General features: G+C 40.1%; 1 protein-coding gene across 2 annotated transcripts in view; it reads right to left on the bottom strand.

The window, feature by feature from the left end:
* The window catches only part of LOC148443262 (pulmonary surfactant-associated protein D-like), a 250,002-nt gene that overhangs the window by 43,191 nt on the left and 188,460 nt on the right, over positions 1-18,351 (bottom strand). Inside the window, exons 1-4 of one of the 2 annotated variants that reach the window (XM_088463114.1) lie at positions 17,621-17,807; positions 17,004-17,105; positions 15,441-15,524; positions 11,372-11,754 (exon numbers count right to left, since the gene is read on the bottom strand). In XM_088463114.1, coding sequence (XP_088319240.1) covers positions 11,372-11,754; positions 15,441-15,524; positions 17,004-17,105; positions 17,621-17,807 — 756 coding nt within the window. Of the gene's footprint in view, positions 1-11,371; positions 11,755-15,440; positions 15,525-17,003; positions 17,106-17,620; positions 17,808-18,351 lie in introns of those variants that run through there. The other variant, XM_088463112.1, reaches the window with a different exon arrangement.

Here is an 18,351-nt window from a genome sequence, read left to right on the forward strand (position 1 = left end):
TCCAGTAAAACCTCTTTTTTGCACAATTGTTTGAATCGATCACCTCCCCTGTTAGTTTTGCTAATGTGTTCTATTCCTGTTATTTTTAAACTTTCTGGATTACTATTATGACACATAGCAAAATGTCTAGACACGTTATGTGTCATAACTTTGTTCATGATATTTCTCCTGTGTTCCTCAAATCTGGTCCTAAGATTTCTGTTAGTCCTGCCGATATATGGTAAGTTGCACCCACATTGAAGGAGGTAAATTACATATTGTGTTCCACAATTTATAAATTTTTTTATATTATAGGTCTTGTTTGAATATGGGAATAATACATTTTTAGTTTTATCAGAGCCGGCCCTAGCCAATTTGGTGCCCTAGGCAAAATTTTGACTGGGGCCCCCTACACATATATATATAGCAAAATCAAAACCGCACCCACATCTTCACAATATAATCAGAGTTTGGGGTGCTCCCCACTGGCACCAATCGAGGTCCAGATAAACACAGCCAATTTGAAAAATAGTGGCACTCACCAGAGTAAATATTAAACAGCTATAGGTTTTATTGCTTACAAATCCAGTATGTCAAAGTTTGACAAACTGGATATGTAAGCAATAAAAACCTGTAGATGTTTATATTTATACTGGTGAGTGTCCCTCTTTTTCAAATTGACTTATATATATACATACGTACATATATATATATATATATATATATATATATATATACATACATGTTTACCCCCAGGCAGTGTCCATTGTCTGTCTGCAGACTTGAAGGGGACCTCTCCTCCCCTTACCCTCCCCCTAGGATCAGCCACTGGGTGGTCCTACCTGGTGGCAGAGGGTCCTCTGTCTTCAAGTTCTGTCTTCATGTGTTCCACTCTTACTTTATTCCCCCTGTTCGCAATTTACATGCTGGGCTGCTCTGGCGGCGGCCATCTTTGAAAAGGACGCAATGACTCATGGGATTTGTAGTTTCTCTTTTACTGCTAAGAGTCTGAGCAGTAAAAAAAAAAAACTACAAATCCCATGTCACTCCACTTTCTTCTCTGGCCGGTCGGGTGCATGGGCTGACAGCTGACTCATCTCAGCTGTCCAGTGCCCACCCCTAACTGTATATGGACAGCGCGGCCAGGTCCTGGCTGGTACCCGCAGCTGACTTGACCTGGCCACGTGCTGAGCTGCCGACCAGAGCTGAGCTCTGATTGTGGCAGCGCCAGGGAGGCAGTGGCAGGTGGGTGAGCAGCAGCAGGCGGGGGCAGCAGCAGAGCCGTCGGATGCTCCTGGGCATTCCAGTTGCCCCTAGGCATTTGCTTATTATGCCTATGCCTAGGGCCGGCTCTGAGTTTTATTGTTAGTGTGGGGACACATTCTGCATCGTGAGCCTCCACATTTATAAATTTCTATTGGGATACTTGGAAGCAGGTGTAATTATCTGGAGTTAGTTGAGATTTATTGCATTTTAAAAAACTGGGGGCAAAGATGTTTTTGAGGTTGCAGTTTTTCTTGAATATAATCCTAGGTTTGTATACTATTAGATGTTTGAGAATTGGGTCTCTTCTAGCAGGGGGTAGTTTCTTTTTATGAGGTTTTTGAAAAGGCTGGAGAAAAGAAGTGTAAAATCCATATTTTGGGGTACATAGCTCAGTGTGTATGGGCGATTGCGTGCTCCCACAGTCGCTAGGTTTGATGTGCTGCACATCAAACCTAGCGAAATTGCTAGTGGACTGTAGTAAGTTAATGAAGGATGGAACAATAATTGTTCCATCGTTAATTAAATGGTTCCAGTGTGTTTGGGCAATCATTGTTCAAGAGCATTTGTTCCAATGTCAGAATGAATACCCGTCACCCGAGTGTGCCCAGCTTTACAACACTTTTTTGCTTTGCTCCCAACTCATTATCAGGCCCTATATGGGTATTGATTAAATACCAAATATAGCAAATTACTTGATTATAAAATCAACAAACATCAATCCACACATTAAGATAAAAAACTAAACATGAGCATTCCAAACATATGTTTATAGAGCCCTTAAGTTAGAGTGCATATTCTGAAGAGTCCTGTATAAACACAGACTTCAAAAGATATCTATCACTTGCTTAGTTAGTAACAATATTCATAATGTATCCACAGTTATCTATATGCTAATCTCATAACACATACTACTTATGAATGAAGTATGAGTACCTAATTAATGCATTTATAGCTTTTAATACCTGTAATGAAATCACAATTTATGTGAAGAAATAAATAAGAGTGCATAGTATTAAGATAAACTCAGCCAGTGGTAATGGAAAATATACTTTTTAGCAGTAGTTATACAGCCGCAGACTTTAGCAGCCATTTAAATGCATAAACCTATGTTAGACAGAAAAAGAAAAAGAAACAGCGATCGAAGACTTCAATCACCAAATGGTTCCAAGGATCATTAAAAATATAACCTAATTTAAAAAATATAATTATAACACTTTTTCTGTTAAAACACATACAAATCCAATCCAGTGTCAAATTGATAACTCAATAAAAATATTTAAATACACAAATAGCAGATACAATTATTAGAACAATGTTGCACTTTTCCATCTAAGGCATCTACTGTAATAAGGCATATATCTGATATCAGATCATATTACAAATTTCACAGATATTTTTCCCTCATATATAAACAAAGTGTCTTTTTGTAGAATATCTACAACAATCTAACTGCTGTTTAAACCTATGTATAAATAATTCCTTTGATATGCCCAATGATAATAATCAGTACTCTGCTTTCTTTACATAATAATCCGCCTATAATGGCAACGGCCATGCTTCAATAAATAAATGGATACCAGTGTGTCTCATTTTATTCTTTTTGAAAAATACTACCCAAATAATAGCCACCAATTATTCGACAGTTAAATCCAAGTAAAGGTTTCACTGGCATATAAATACTAGTGTGTTTACCGGAGAAGTCCAGACAAACAGCAGTGAGCATCCAGGTCAGTTCATGCAATAAAAGTAAAGGCTTAATTAGCATAGAAGAGGACTACATGCTTACTGGAGCATGACAAAATGCATTAGGAACCTTCCTTATTGCCTGCTTCTTTGAAGTGGACATCAAAGCCATAATGGTACAGGACTGGGTTCTCTCTTCATTGATGCATCTCTGCAATTTCCTACCAGCAGCTGCTAGCCAACATGGGCAATCAGCATGGACTATCACCGGATTTTCTGCATGAAGTGGATACTTACCAATGTATGTTTGGACCTCTCCGGTAAGCAGTTAATTGGGAATCATTATATTGTCCTCTATATGCCAACAGCACCATCTAGTAGGTATAAGTCACACACAGTAATTGAAAAAAGTTGCGCATGTGTTGTTTGAAACAATGTGATGTTTTCACGATGCGACTTGTTACCTAATTGACTGTTGACATTGCCACTAGCAGCTTACTGAACATGTCACTTTCTGTTATTGTGATAACTTGGGGTAAATAGCTCAGTAGAGGAAGGTTTGGTGCAGTGTTTAGGTGCTTTAATGAAGGATCACGCACAGCTTCCATGTAAATAAATGGAATAGTGCTTTACTTTGCAGCATGGAAATCATATAGGAAATGGACCTCAGACTGCACACCTAGAACATATATATACATAATTGGAGGTGCTACCTGTGGAGACAATTGATACATGCACAAAAAGAAGAAATACAGGTGCTCAACTCCAAATTAACTGATTGTATATAAATAAATACATTTTTGCAATGAATAGAGATTTTTGGCATAATCTTGGCCAAGGTTATGGGCCTACCTACCACATCCGGGTAACCTCGGTCGGGTAGGTCCCTAACATACTAGGGTTCAAATCCAGAGCGCAGGACACCTCCAAACTGGCCCAGCTAAGCCGCCCCAGGGCACCGCCATGGTTAGAAAAGTGCAGTGTAAAAGAGATAGTTAAGAGCAGCTACTGCTGCATATAAAGAATGAAAATAAAAAAGTGAGGTACATGTATAATAAACAAACAGTGAAGGGTTAAAATGTGTTCTAAAAGTAAAATGTGTTATAATGTGGTGCCCTGAAACAGATCAACCAGTGCAATCCAGGGGGACCCACTCCCCAAGAATGAACCAAAGCTGCACTACACAGTCTAAATATTTGCAGGACTTACCTATATTGTGCCTCTGACTGGTGTGCATATTACTATGCCAGACTCCATGCTCTAAACCAATGTAATAAGGGTGCTAGTCTGAGTGGAAAGTGTCTCAGGCTTTCCAGGTGTGCAAAGCAATGCACAGATTGGATTCATATAGGAAATGGACCTCACACTGCACACCTAGAACATATATATATATATACATAATTGGAGGTGCTACCTGGGGAGACAATTGATACATGCACAAAAAGAACAAATACAGGTGCTCAACTCCAAATTAACTGATTGTATATAAATAAATACAATTTTGCAATGAATAGAGGTTTTTGGCATAATCACGGCCAAGGTTATGGGCCTACCCACCATATCCAGGTAACCTCTGTCGGGTAGGTCCCTAACATACTAGGGTTCAAATCCAGAGCGCAGGACACCTCCAAACTGGCCCAGCTAAGCATCCTGAGACACTTTCCACTCAGACAAACATGTTAGGGACCTACCTGACTGAGGTTACCCAGATGTGGTGGGTAGGCCCATAACCTTGGCCAAGATTATGCCAAAAACCTCCATTCATTGCAAAAATTTATTTATTTATATAAATATCTGGTCTTACACATTTTAACCCTTCACCGTGTGTTTAATATATATGTACTTCACTTTTTTATTTTCATTCTTTATATGCAGCTGCGGCTGCTACTAACTATCTCTTTACACTGCACTTTTCTTACTATGGTGGTGCCCTGGGGAAGCTTGGCTGGGCCAGTTTTTTGGGGGGTTCTGCACTCTGGATTTGAACCCTAGTATGTTAGGGACCTACCTGAAAGAGGTTACCTGGATATGGTGGGTAGGCCCATAACCTTGGCCATGATTATGCTAAAAACCTCTATTGACTGCAAAATTTTATTGCATTTATATATATTGTTAATAATTTGGAGTTGTGCACCTGAGATTTGTCTGTTTCTGTGCCTGCAATTAGTCTCATCAGGTAGCACCTCCCATTATATATATAGTCAGGTTGTGCAGTCCAGAAATCTTTCCCAAATACTCCATTTAATGTGCTTTATTGCACTTCTGAGGGAAAGGAGACACCCTCTTCTGGACTAGCACCCTTCCTTATTGGTTTAAAAGCATGGAGTATGGTAATGTATATGCACACTGTATTAGGCACAATTCTAGGTAAGTCCTACAAGTTATAAACTGTAGTGCAACTTTGGTTAATTTTTGGGGCATGGGTCCCCTGGATTGTTTTGGCTGATCTGTCTCAGGGTATTGCATTATAACACATTTTCCTTTATAACACATTTTAACGATTCTCCGTGTGTTTAATATATATGTACTTCACTTTTTTATTTTCATTCTTTATATGCAGCTGCGGCTGCTCCTAACTATCTATTTACACTGCACTTTTCTTACTATGGTGGTGCCCTGGGGCAGCTTGGCTGGGCCAGTTTTTGGGGGGTCCTGCACTCTGGATTTGAACCCTAGTATGTTAGGGACCTACCCGAAAGAGGTTACCTGGATATAGTGGGTAGGCCCATAACCTTAGCCATGATTATGCTAAAAACCTATGTTGAATGAAAAATGTTATTTCATTTATATATATTGTTAATAATTTGGAGTTGTGCAGCTGAGATTTGTCTGTTTCTGTGCCTGCAATTAGTCTCATCAGGTAGCACCTCCCATTATATATATAGTCAGGTTGTGCAGTCCAGAAATCTTTCCCAAATACTCCATTTAATGTGCTTTATTGCACTTCTGAGGGAAAGGAGACGCCCTCATTCTGGACTAGCACCCTTCCTTATTGGTTTAAAAGCATGGAGTTTGGTAATGTATATGCACACTTTATTAGGCACAATTCTAGGTAAGTCCTACAAGTTAAATACTGTAGTGCAACTTTGGTTCATTTTTGGGGCGTGGGTCCCCCTGGATTATGTTGGCTGATCTGTCTCAGGGCACTGCATTATAACACATTTTAACCCTTCACCGTGTGTTTAATATATGTACTTCACTTTTTTATTTTCATTCTTTATATGCAGCTGTAGCTGCTTCTAACTATCTCTTTACACTGCACTTTTCTTACTATGGTGGTGCCCTGGGGCAGCTTGGCTGGGCCAGTTTTTGGGGGGTTCTGCGCTCTGGATTTGAACCCTAGTATGTTAGGGACCTACCTGAAAGAGGTTACCTGGATATGGTGGGTAGGCCCATAACCTTGGCCATGATTATGCTAAAAACCTCTATTGACTGCAAAATTTTATTGCATTTATATATATTGTTAATAATTTGGATTTGTGCACCTGAGATTTGTCTGTTTCTGTGCCTGCAATTAGTCTCATCAGGTAGCACCTCCCATTATATATATAGTCAGGTTGTGCTGTCCAGAAATCTTTCCCAAATACTCCATTTAATGTGCTTTATTGCACTTCTGAGGGAAAGGAGACGCCCTCATTCTGGACTAGCACCCTTCCTTGTTGGTTTAAAAGCATGGAGTATTTTAATGTATATGCACACTGTATTAGGCACAATTCTAGGTAAGTCCTACAAGTTATATACTGTAGTGCAACTTTGGTTCATTTTTGGGGCGTGGGTCCCCCTGGATTGTGTTGGCTGATCTGTCTCAGGGCACTGCATTATAACACATTTTCCTTTATAACACATTTTAACCCTTCACCATGTGTTTAATATATATGTACTTCACTTTTTTATTTTCATTCTTTATATGCAGCTGCGGCTGCTCCTAACTATCTCTTTACACTGCACTTTTCTTACTATGTAGGTGCCCTGGGGCAGCTTGGCTGGGCCTGTTTTTGGGGGGTCCTGCGCTCTGGATTTGAACCCTAGTATGTTAGGGACCTACCCGAAAGAGGTTACCTGGATATGGTGGGTAGGCCCAAAACCTTGGCCATGATTATGCTAAAAACCTCTATTGACTGCAAAATTTTATTGCATTTATATATATTGTTAATAATTTGGAGTTGTGCACCTGAGATTTGTCTGTTTCTGTGCCTGCAATTAGTCTCATCAGGTAGCACCTCCCATTATATATATAGTCAGGTTGTGCAGTCCAGAAATCTTTCCCAAATACTCCATTTAATGTGCTTTATTGCACTTCTGAGGGAAAGGTGACGCCCTCATTCTGGACTAGCACCCTTCCTTGTTGGTTTAAAAGCATGGAGTATGGTAATGTATATGCACACTGTATTAGGCACAATTCTAGGTAAGTCCTACAAGCTATATACTGTAGTGCAACTTTGGTTCATTTTTGGGGCGTGGGTCCCCCTGGATTGTGTTGGCTGATCTGTCTCAGGGCACTGCATTATAACACATTTTCCTTTATAACACATTTTAACCCTTCACCATGTGTTTAATATATATGTACTTCACTTTTTTATTTTCATTCTTTATATGCAGCTGCGGCTGCTCCTAACTATCTCTTTACACTGCACTTTTCTTACTATGTAGGTGCCCTGGGGCTGCTTGGCTTGCCAGTTTTTGGGGGTCCTGCGCTCTGGATTTGAACCCTAGTATGTTAGGGACCTACCCGAAAGAGTTTACCTGGATATGGTGGGTAGGCCCATAACCTTGGCCATGATTATGCTAAAAACCTCTATTGACTGCAAAATGTTATTGCATTTATATATATTGTTAATAATTTGGAGTTGTGCACCTGAGATTATTCTGTTTCTGAGCCTGCAATTAGTCTCATCAGGTAGCACCTCCCATTATATATATAGTCAGGTTGTGCAGTCCAGAAATCTTTCCCAAATACTCTATTTAATGTGCTTTATTGCACTTCTGAGGGAAAGGAGATGCCCTCATTCTGGACTAGCACCCTTCCTTATTGGTTTAAAAGCATGGAGTATGGTAATGTATATGCACACTGTACTAGGCACAATTCTAGGTAAGTCCTACAAGTTATATACTGTAGTGCAACTTTGGTTCATTTTTGGGGCGTGGGTCCCCCTGGATTGTGTTGGCTGATCTGTCTCAGGGCACTGCATTATAACACATTTTCCTTTATAACACATTTTAACCCTTCACTGTGTGTTTAATATATATGTACTTCACTTTTTTATTTTCATTCTGTATATGCAGCTGCGGCTGCTCCTAACTATCTCTTTACACTGCACTTTTCTTACTATGTAGGTGCCCTGGGGCAGCTTGGCTGGCCAGTTTTTGGGGGTCCTGCGCTCTGGATTTGAACCCTAGTATGTTAGGGACCTACCTGAAAGAGGTTACCTGGATATGGTGGGTAGGCCCATAACCTTGGCCATGATTATGCTAAAAACCTCTATTGACTGCAAAATTTTATTGCAGTTATATATATTGTTAATAATTTGGAGTTGTGCACCTGAGATTTGTCTGTTTCTGAGCCTGCAATTAGTCTCATCAGGTAGCACCTCCCATTATATATATAGTCAGGTTGTGCAATCCAGAAATCTTTCCCAAATACTCCATTTAATGTGCTTTATTGCACTTCTGAGGGAAAGGAGACGCCCTCATTCTGGACTAGCACCCTTCCTTATTGGTTTAAAAGCATGGAGTTTGGTAATGTATATGCACACTTTATTAGGCACAATTCTAGGTAAGTCCTACAAGTTAAATACTGTAGTGCAACTTTGGTTCATTTTTGGGGCGTGGGTCCCCCTGGATTGTGTTGGCTGATCTGTCTCAGGGCACTGCATTATAACACAACTTTGTATCACTTTCTTTATGTGAAAACTTAATTGAATTATCTGTGCTTTTTGTATATGTATAGCAGCTCAGTTAAGGTAGTAATTGGATATTGTATATAAACCAGCGCTAATTGGTATATAATGCAAAAATGTATTTGCAATGCATGTATAGAACGGTAAAATATATATAAACACACAAAATATAAAATTAACAGGATAAAAGCTTAAAAGACGATATTTTTCAAAGAAACTGTGCAGGTTTCCTTGTTTGTGTTTATAGCCCTTTTGTGGGTTTTAAATGAGAGTCCCGGTACAACATATCAGAATGATGGTATTCTTCCTAGGAGCACTGTCTCTGGAGGATCTAACTCTCCCTGGTAAGCTGGCCCTATCTTACCTTCTGGCATCCGAAGCTGTGTGGCAGTGTTGTGGGTCTTCTTAACAGTGCTGCTGCTGCGATCTTCCCGACTTGAGTCTGGCTGGTGTTATTCACTCGCGGCCATGGATGACGTCACTCGGGGATCTCTTCAGAGGCACAGAGAAGCGCTCCTGTTCCCAACGCGTTTCATATCACACTGGATACTTTTGCAAGGATTTCTTTATGTGTTTATTTCTTTTTAATACTTCAGTGTATATGATGTTTAATTTTGTACCAATAAAGGTTATATTTTATTAAGAGTTTTTTACTCTTTATTTTGTTGAATTGTGCATCAATACCAGACAATTCTTTTCAATCTTTTTTGCTCTATATTTGGTCAACCTAATTGTCAAATTATTACCATAACTAGTGCAGTAGTTTCCAGTTCCCCCTTAATTCCTTTAGCATTGCTTTCATTTGCAGGCATTGATCTATTCACTTGAAAAAGTGTCTAAAATAATTTAAAACCACTTTGCTCTGACTTGTATTTGGTGGAGAATTCCATGTATTGCTGCCTGATGGTGGAGAATGTAGTGGTTAAGCCTGATCATTATTATGTAAGATAGTCAGTTCTAAAATTGATTAGACACCTTTGCCCAGTGGTCTTAGTGGTCTTATAATCATATCTCTGTCACTCACTCTGCTCTCATTGTTGGACACATGCTCACACATGTTCAGTTTTCTACATGTTTATAATGTTGTTTGTCAGAGCATGGTTTGGATGTGCCCTCTTAAAGGACTTAGAGCCTGATTCAGAGTAAACCCGTCATGACTACTTCTTTGTACACAGCAATACTGCGAAAAATATGCTAATGCCACTGGTGCCACCTCTAATCTGCCGCTTGCATACAAAGATGCACCATCAGTCACTCAATAAATGTCTGAGCAACCATGTCCACAACAAAGCCACCAAAGCCAGTGAATCTGTGTACAAAGATGCAGTCACTGCGACACACCCGCAAACCACTTACGACACATCCACATTTGACTTGCTTATGGGCAGTAAGGGGGGATCCCTTACTGCCCATAAATACTTACATAATGGCAGCGGCCATTTTCCAAGTGACTTGTACAATGCTGCTATGCTGAAGCGGGACTTCAGAGAGTTAAGTATTGAATAAATGGGTGCATGGTGTGCAGTGTGAACCCCCCCCTCCGCACACCCTGCAACCATTATAGATACGCCCCTGCTTAGGCTGTGGGAGGGGTTAGTTCAGGGATGGGGAACCTCCTGCCCGGGGGCCGTATAAGGCTACAGATTCATTTGGTCTGGCCCTCTGAGCTTTTTCTGCTAGCCTCATCTGGCTAGCAGTGCCTAGAATGGCACACTGCAGCCAGAATCTTTGGAGCAGTGCCACCTGAATGTTTCAGACAGTCACACCGCTGTCCTTACAGCTCCCTGGAGCATCCTTAGGATTCTTCGGGCATTGCAGTAATCACCTGCGATTGTGGCTCCACCTCCATGTAACGAAGCACAGAGGGTGCATGGCCTGCACTGTGCCCGTGAATAATGTTACATATATCAAAATGGCCCTCTGCAGAAAAAAGACTCCCCACCCCTGGGTTAGTTTAATGTTAGGCTGCGGGAGGCTTGGGTTTTTATTAGGTAGGGGTTAAGTTTTGAGTTAAAATACTTTCCCAAATCCATTGGGATTTTGATTGTCAGGATGCCGCTGTTGGTGTTTTAATCATTGCTATCCCACACCCAACCCTTTTATTTTTTTCCGATACATATGCTAACACTTACTCATATTTTGTGTTATCATTGTTTAAACCTTTTCCCAATATGTTAGGATCACAACCTTATTTTAGGCATTTCAAACAGCTAGGTATACTCACAACCTTATTTTAGGCATTTCAAACAGCTAGGTACACCTTATAAATAAATGATATTATTATTAATAATAATAATAATAATAATAATAATAATAATAATAATATTAATGCTGTTTACTTCAAACCTTTGATATAATGGCACTTACAGAATAACGATATGCACTTTAAAAATATAATCTAGATGAGAAAGAAAAAACAAGAATTTTTGTATAGAAATAAGCCTAAAATAATTAATTAAAATTATTATTACCTTTAGGAAATAGAAATAACTTTAAACACTCCATTAAAGATATTTTCTAAAGATTGCAGTGCTTAGCTTTTCTAATTAATTAAATTCACAAATGATAAGACGTTTTTCATCACAATTCTTATCATTCCATTCTCCAGTGTCATACATTTCTACACAATCCTCCACTCCATTGTCATTATTGGGTTCTCCTGTAGCCCAGTTTGAATAGACAATTCTTTCAAAACTTTGGTATCTAAAAGTACCCTCTGTTTGTTTATCATTTATACCCAGATATGCATGAACCCCAAACTGTGAGCGTATGGATGACACAGCTCGGTTCTCAACAACATTCCTTGGTGATGCCAGCTGACCTCCTGCTTTAACACAAACTTTCTGTGCATCATTATAATTAGCTTGTTCGCCATTTGAGACATAGATCTTTTCTCCACATGTTGCTCCTCCTTTGAAATATGTAAAAGCTGAAATTTACAAAAAAAAAAATGTAATGGCTGATGGTAAATGTTATCCTTTCCTCAGGTTTTAAATTCCTAAAAGTATATTATAGACTATAAAACTAGGAAACATTTTTAAAGGTTTGTCACAAAGGTAAATTGTGTTTAAAGATGGGCAATTATTTTGAATGTTATTTAGGTAAACATGTTTGTGCATATTATAAAGCACTATTATCAGTGGCATTTTCTAAAAAATATTTATAAAGCAATTATTTTCCAGTAATAAATTCCCTATTACACAATATTACAAATGAGCAAACTTTTGCTCAAACGATGTGGAGTTTAATTGCAGAAGTTCAGCAAAAAATATATAAAAAGGTAAGCATCGCTTGTGACAAGAAACTAACCTGTCCCTCACCAGGCAATGGTGGGAAATCGTTATGAAATACCGCCGGCAGCGGCAGCCTGACAGCTAAACAGATCCCGGCAGCGGCAGGCCGACAGCGCTGGAAATCCCGAACGTCCTGAGGTAAGTAAAAACTAACCTAATCTAAACACACTAATCTCCCCCCCAAGTGCCTAACCCTAATCCCCTTTCTAAGTGCCTAACCCTAACCCCCCTCTTCCCTGCTGCCTAAACCTAAGTTCCCCGGGGGGTGCCTAACCCTAAGTCCCCCCCGGGAGTGCCTAACCCTAACCCTCCCTCCCACTAGCCTAACACTAACCCTCCCAGGGGGGTGCCTAACCCGAAGTTTCCCCCGGGTGCCCTAAACATAACCCTCCCCCCCGCGGCTGTCCGCTCGCGGCGCCCGGCATCCCTCCGATCGGGATGCCGGGCGCCTGTCTCCCAGCGTCGGGAAAATGACAGGCAGTTTCCGCTGAGCCCATGACGTCATCAACCAGCTCTCCTGTGGGTCGCTGGTTGATGACGTCACGGGCTTAGTGTCCGAGTTTCCGCTTGCTGGTCCGGGAGGTCGGAGGCTGGCGTCCCACAGGTGAGTTGATTATAGACTGATTATGGGGCTTTATATGTTTGTCATGTATGTTTGTTTAATTTGTACTGCTGTCCCTGATGAAGGGGGGAACCCCGAAACGTCGGCTCAATAAAGGACCATTTTATTCTTTTTAACCAAGTCTATGGAGTGCCGTCCGTTTGTTCTATGCTATATATACAGTATAGATATATATATATATATATATATATATATATACAAACACAGTATATATATATATATATATATATATGTATTATGTGGCAGACACTTCAAGGAATATTGCCATGGATTATCGATACTTTGTTTGCATACCAACATCTTCAAGAGGTGGAGATAGAGCAAATGCCTTGATGCTAGATGGATTCTCAGACGACTCAACACTGTGGGACCTCATTGGTTAAATTAAACTCTTAATTGTTGCGGATATTGGTTGTTTCTCATTTTCTGTCCAGCTCCTGTTACTGAGCATGGGTGCTCCTGTTTATTAGAGTACAATACTATTGTTGAAGAAGTAAATGTTTTTTTATTGTTATACAGCACTTAGGACCTCAATCAGAGTCGGTCGAAGCGGCCGCACGGTCGTATGGGAGAAGGCGCCAGATATGCAAATGATTCCCTCGCAAGTCGCGTCCCTAAGTTCGGATCGGTAGCTGGCCGACCAAGGGGAGGAAGCGGTCGGAAGACAAAATAATACGCCCCCTTCTCGTACGCATTACACGTCATCTCCGGGCATATAAGGATTAATCGAGACCTTCAGGAACCATCGGAACTGGTCGTAGAGCTTAAGGTTGACCATACCCTCTCTTAAGCTCTACGATCATGTCAGTGTAAAAACCTCCCATGTCACATGTGCCATGATGCTACTTTGTTAATTATGCACTCCCATAAACCGTATGCACTCCCATAAAACGCCGTTCGTATAATTAGGCACGCCTGCGTCTGGATCTCCACTCCCCCGTTTTCAAGCACCTTCCCCTGTTACCACCCACAAACGCCTCATTCTGTCACTCAAACTACCGACCTAGCTGTGTTCAAGGAGAGAGAAATTTCTGATCGTAGCGGCTAGTTTGCGCACGCGCATTGCGAACTTTACGCATGCACAGTATAGTGAACATCGGTGGCGTACGACTGTGCGGCCGCTTCGACCGACTCTGAATGAGGTCCTTAGTCTCATACTTAACTCATTTGTTTTACAGTATGCTTTCCGTTTGGGATATAGTATTTCCCACATAGTGGTTTGTGAATGGAGGCATTTCTTCATGAATTTTTCTGGATAATTTGGTATGTTTTATTGTTAATTTGTATAACTATACATGTATAATTTTCTATCTGTGTTGTTTACCCTGCACTACATTTCACACTAGAGGTAAGCGCTTGCTGTCATATGTTTACACAGTGACCAGTGCTGATGGCTAGATAAGGCGCTGCTGAGCACCCTTGGTCAGCACCTCGTCACTGCTCTGTTTTCACAGCTTGCCCCAGTCTTGTTGTTGTTGGTTACAGTTGATATGGGTGTGTTGTCGGATCTGATGATGTCATATGAGAACCGAGATAAAGTGAACGGAGATAAAGTACTAACCAACCAGCTCCTAACTGTCATTTTTCAAACACAGCCTGTGACATGGCAGTTAGGAGCTGATTGGCTAGTACTTTATCTCAGTTCACTTTATCTACATCCAAGGTTTGGTAAATAGACTTCCTAAGTCCCTGAGTGTCATCTTCCTGCTGTGTATTATATATTTCCTGGTTAGGCATCTGTGGATGGGGGGGGGAGAGAGAGTTGTATTTCTGCTACACAATTTTAATCGCAGATGATTTTTGCTTTTAAGTCATAGGGCTTTATTTACAAAGCAGTGTGCTTTAAGCGGACTGCGAGTGCTGTTTAAATATTCACCTCCAACCTGCCAGAATGCAATGGCTTCTTCAGAAATAAAGCCCATAGTATGTCATAAATTGGTTGTCAAGTGCATGGAATCAGGGTTGTCTTAACAGCACTGTGGGCCCTGGGCAAAGCAATGCACTGGGGCCCCTAACCACCCATTCACGGGAAAATAAATGTAAATGGTCAATAAAATTAAACTCTCCTGCATGTCCATCAGACCTCCCACACATGCAGAGAGACTGTCTGAATGGTCTGAAGCTGCGGATGAAGTGAAAGTGGGACTAAGGTGAGTACTTGTCACGGGGGGGCGGAATGGGGTGGTGGAGGTTAGATCGGAATACAGTGCACCAGCGGCCGTCTTATAAAAATATCACAAATTTACCAACTGACTGCGTTTGCAGGGGGGTGGGTTGGTACTCCCCTACAAGCTTCGGGCCCTTGGGCAACTGCTCAACAAGCCCAATGGAAGAGATGGCCCTGCATTGAATTCTCCTCAGCTACTGCATGAGATGTTGAATTTAAGGGCATATTTACTAAACATTGTTATTTCAAAGTTGTCTTTGATTTAAGAGGGCTAAAGTAATAAAAAGGAAACTAGAATTGTTTTGAATATATTATTATTTCCATTTTTAAATCCAGCACTCAAACCCATTGAGAGTCATCAACTTTAAAAAACAGATTTTAGTTAATACTGTATACCCCTTAATGTGGCTTGTACACCATTCTTGACACATACTGTATTCCTATATTACATGGTTGCTATATTAAGTAAATTTATTAGGAAGGAAATTATACAGTATACAAAACTCAAACAAATGATACTGTTGTATACAAACCTTTTTTCTGCTGTGTTAACTTTGATTGCATTGCATTTATGCGTCCATCCAAAGATGTCACTTGTTTTCTAAGAGCTTCCAGTGCTGAGGATATAGTGTTTTTTAATAGCTACTGTACAGTATATGATAAATATGTCATAACTAACAATTTAAAATACTTGCAACAGTTTTAGATTAAATGTAACAGATATAAACTCTCTCTCTCTCTCTTTCTCTCTCCTCAAATATATATGACGTTTGGCACTCAATGGCAGTGATCTGAAAAAAGGGGGTAAAAACAATATTGATGCACCTAGGCAATAGGGGGCAGGTGTAGATTGAAAGATCTACAGTATTTAGAAATGGTCAACAGGGTCAAATGTTTGACAAATAAAAGGTCTACATGGACTAAGGCCCTCATTCAGAGTCTCTCGAAAGATGCGAAGGGTCGCTTGCAAAAAGGGTCCTAGTATGCAAATCAAGCGATTGCTCTTTGCGCTGTAAGGATGCCCTCTATGTCTTAGTGAGCGACAGCAGATAGCGTACGCTAGACTATAAAACCTTCCACCTGTCACTTACAGTACACGTCATCTCCAGGAAGAGTCTGATTAATCATGAACATCGAGGGCCATCGGAGCTGCTCGCAGCGCTTGGGGTTGACCTGACCTACCCCAAGCACTGCGAGCAGTTCAGGCTAAAAAACAACCAAGTTACGTGTACGATGACGCTACTTTGCTAATTATGCACGCCCTTGGTGGCCAGACATGCCTGCGTTCGCACAACTACTCCCCCGTTTACAAGCACCTTCCCTGTTACCACCCACAAACTGCACTATCTGTCACTCAAAGCAGCGACCTGAAAGTGGCTTGCGAGCTAGCAAAATCAAATCGCAACTAATGACTTGCGCACGCGCACTGCGAATTATACGCATGTGCAGATGTGTGATTATCGCTACCTGCGAGCGAGCGTGTCCTAACGAGAGACTCTGAATGAGTTCCTAAGTTTTGACAGGGTCAAATGGTTGACACACAAAAGGTCAAAACATATTTTTTGTTATTTTAACAAATCCCTAATCCTCCCACTAGTGCCTAACCCTAACTGTCCCCTTCCACACCCTAACCCTAACCATTCTCCAGAAGCCTAACCCTAACCATAATGAAAAATTATGAAAAACCATGTGTCGACCCTTTATGTGTCAACTATTTGTATGTGTGCTGACCTTTTGACCTTGTAAACCTTAGTCCTTGTTGACCTTTTAATTGTCTACCTATTGCCTGTCAACCATTTGGTGTTGGCCTATTGAACTGCTTTCTAGACACTATCACTTCCATCCCTGTCCCTTCGGGGACCTACTCTGACCCCAATCTGCCATGTCGTCTCAGGGTCTCTTTTGTGCTATTGTTAACTTTGAGCATTTTTCAAACTTAAGTACTATACAACAGAATTTTAATATTTGTATTATTATTATTATTAATATTATTATTATCTAAAAAGTTAATATTTTAATACCTAACTTCAAAATTAGCTTAATAATAAAGTAACAGAAACATTCTAATCAGTGTTTATTAAAATATATATTTTTACCTGAAGCTCCACTGTCCCCTCTTTCCCCTTTCGGGCCTAATGGTCCCTGTTCTCCTCTCGGTCCAGGAGGTCCAGCAATTCCTGATTGTCCAGCTTGACCTGGTACTCCTGGAACAATGATTTAAAAAATTATTGAAGTATGTACTAAACAAACATACCCCATGGGGCTAATGCAGTGCTGATCGTATTCCCGCACTCTCAGGAGCCAAACACATGTTATGCATAGTAACATGCATTTTAGTCAGATCTCCACATTTGACTGAAGGCATGAAATTGGGCTTTAGTGGGGAATTTTCATAAAAGCAATGTTCAGTGTGGGTTACTCAGAGTTGGCTTGAAGCATAAGTACACATTGATTTCAGACTTTAAGATATTTTGAACCAAGTATAAACACTGATAATGATGGGTATCAAACAAAGCTGGTGGATAGTGGTAGTCTGCTCACAAAGATGTATATAATAAAACTTTACAAAATGCATTTAGTTCCATTCATACAATGTGGGAGCAATTATGTCTGATTTACATTCCACCCTGCATCAGCCCCTAAATGTATATTTAAAAAAAACATAAAAAATTGGAAAGCAAAATCCATAAAGGTGCTATTCTGCTAGGATGATTAAAAGATATTTTACCTTGTTCTCCTTTAAGCCCATTTTTACCATCCATGCCTGGTAGACCATCCTTTCCTGGAGCACCACATGTAATGATGGAATAGGCATTGTTGTCTGGGTCATTACATATCTGGGTACCGGAAAACACCAAGGGCACACTGAGCAGGATATAGAAAGCCTGAAGAGTTTGCATTTTCCAAATGTAAGAGGTCTACAGAATATGAAGAAGGAAATATCTTTCCTTAGAGGTAATGTAAAAATGTATCGCCACTGCTACAGATGAACCAATTAACATGTTTGCATGGAAGCTGTATAATTGTTTTGTTTGAGTGAATAAATTCTTAAAACTTTAAATACTGGTTCAAAATGAATAAAAAATAATTATTTAATAAGAAAATTTCAGGATATAAACAGTTGATCAATTCGAGTAAACTTGTTTTGCTCCAATAACATATATGAGCATACATTTTGTACAATAACTAAAACTTTGAGAACTTTCTGCTTTAGCTTGCAAATAATGCAATGAATTCCAAAACATAATGAATTGCTTAACCTAAAGTCTGTAATTAAAATCTTCTCTCAGATTGACTCCACACAGGGCCATATACACATATGTAAATATTTACGTAAGTAGAGTAGCATGCTGATTCAGAATAGACTGACCATTCAAATTTGAAGCAATCTGCAGTAAACTTAATACAGTAGACATACTGTATAAATGGATATAAAAGGATATA

This window comes from Taudactylus pleione, unplaced genomic scaffold (assembly GCF_031769625.1).
Source record: "Taudactylus pleione unplaced genomic scaffold, aTauple2 ptg001314l, whole genome shotgun sequence".
Taxonomy (NCBI): Eukaryota; Metazoa; Chordata; class Amphibia; order Anura; family Myobatrachidae; genus Taudactylus; species Taudactylus pleione.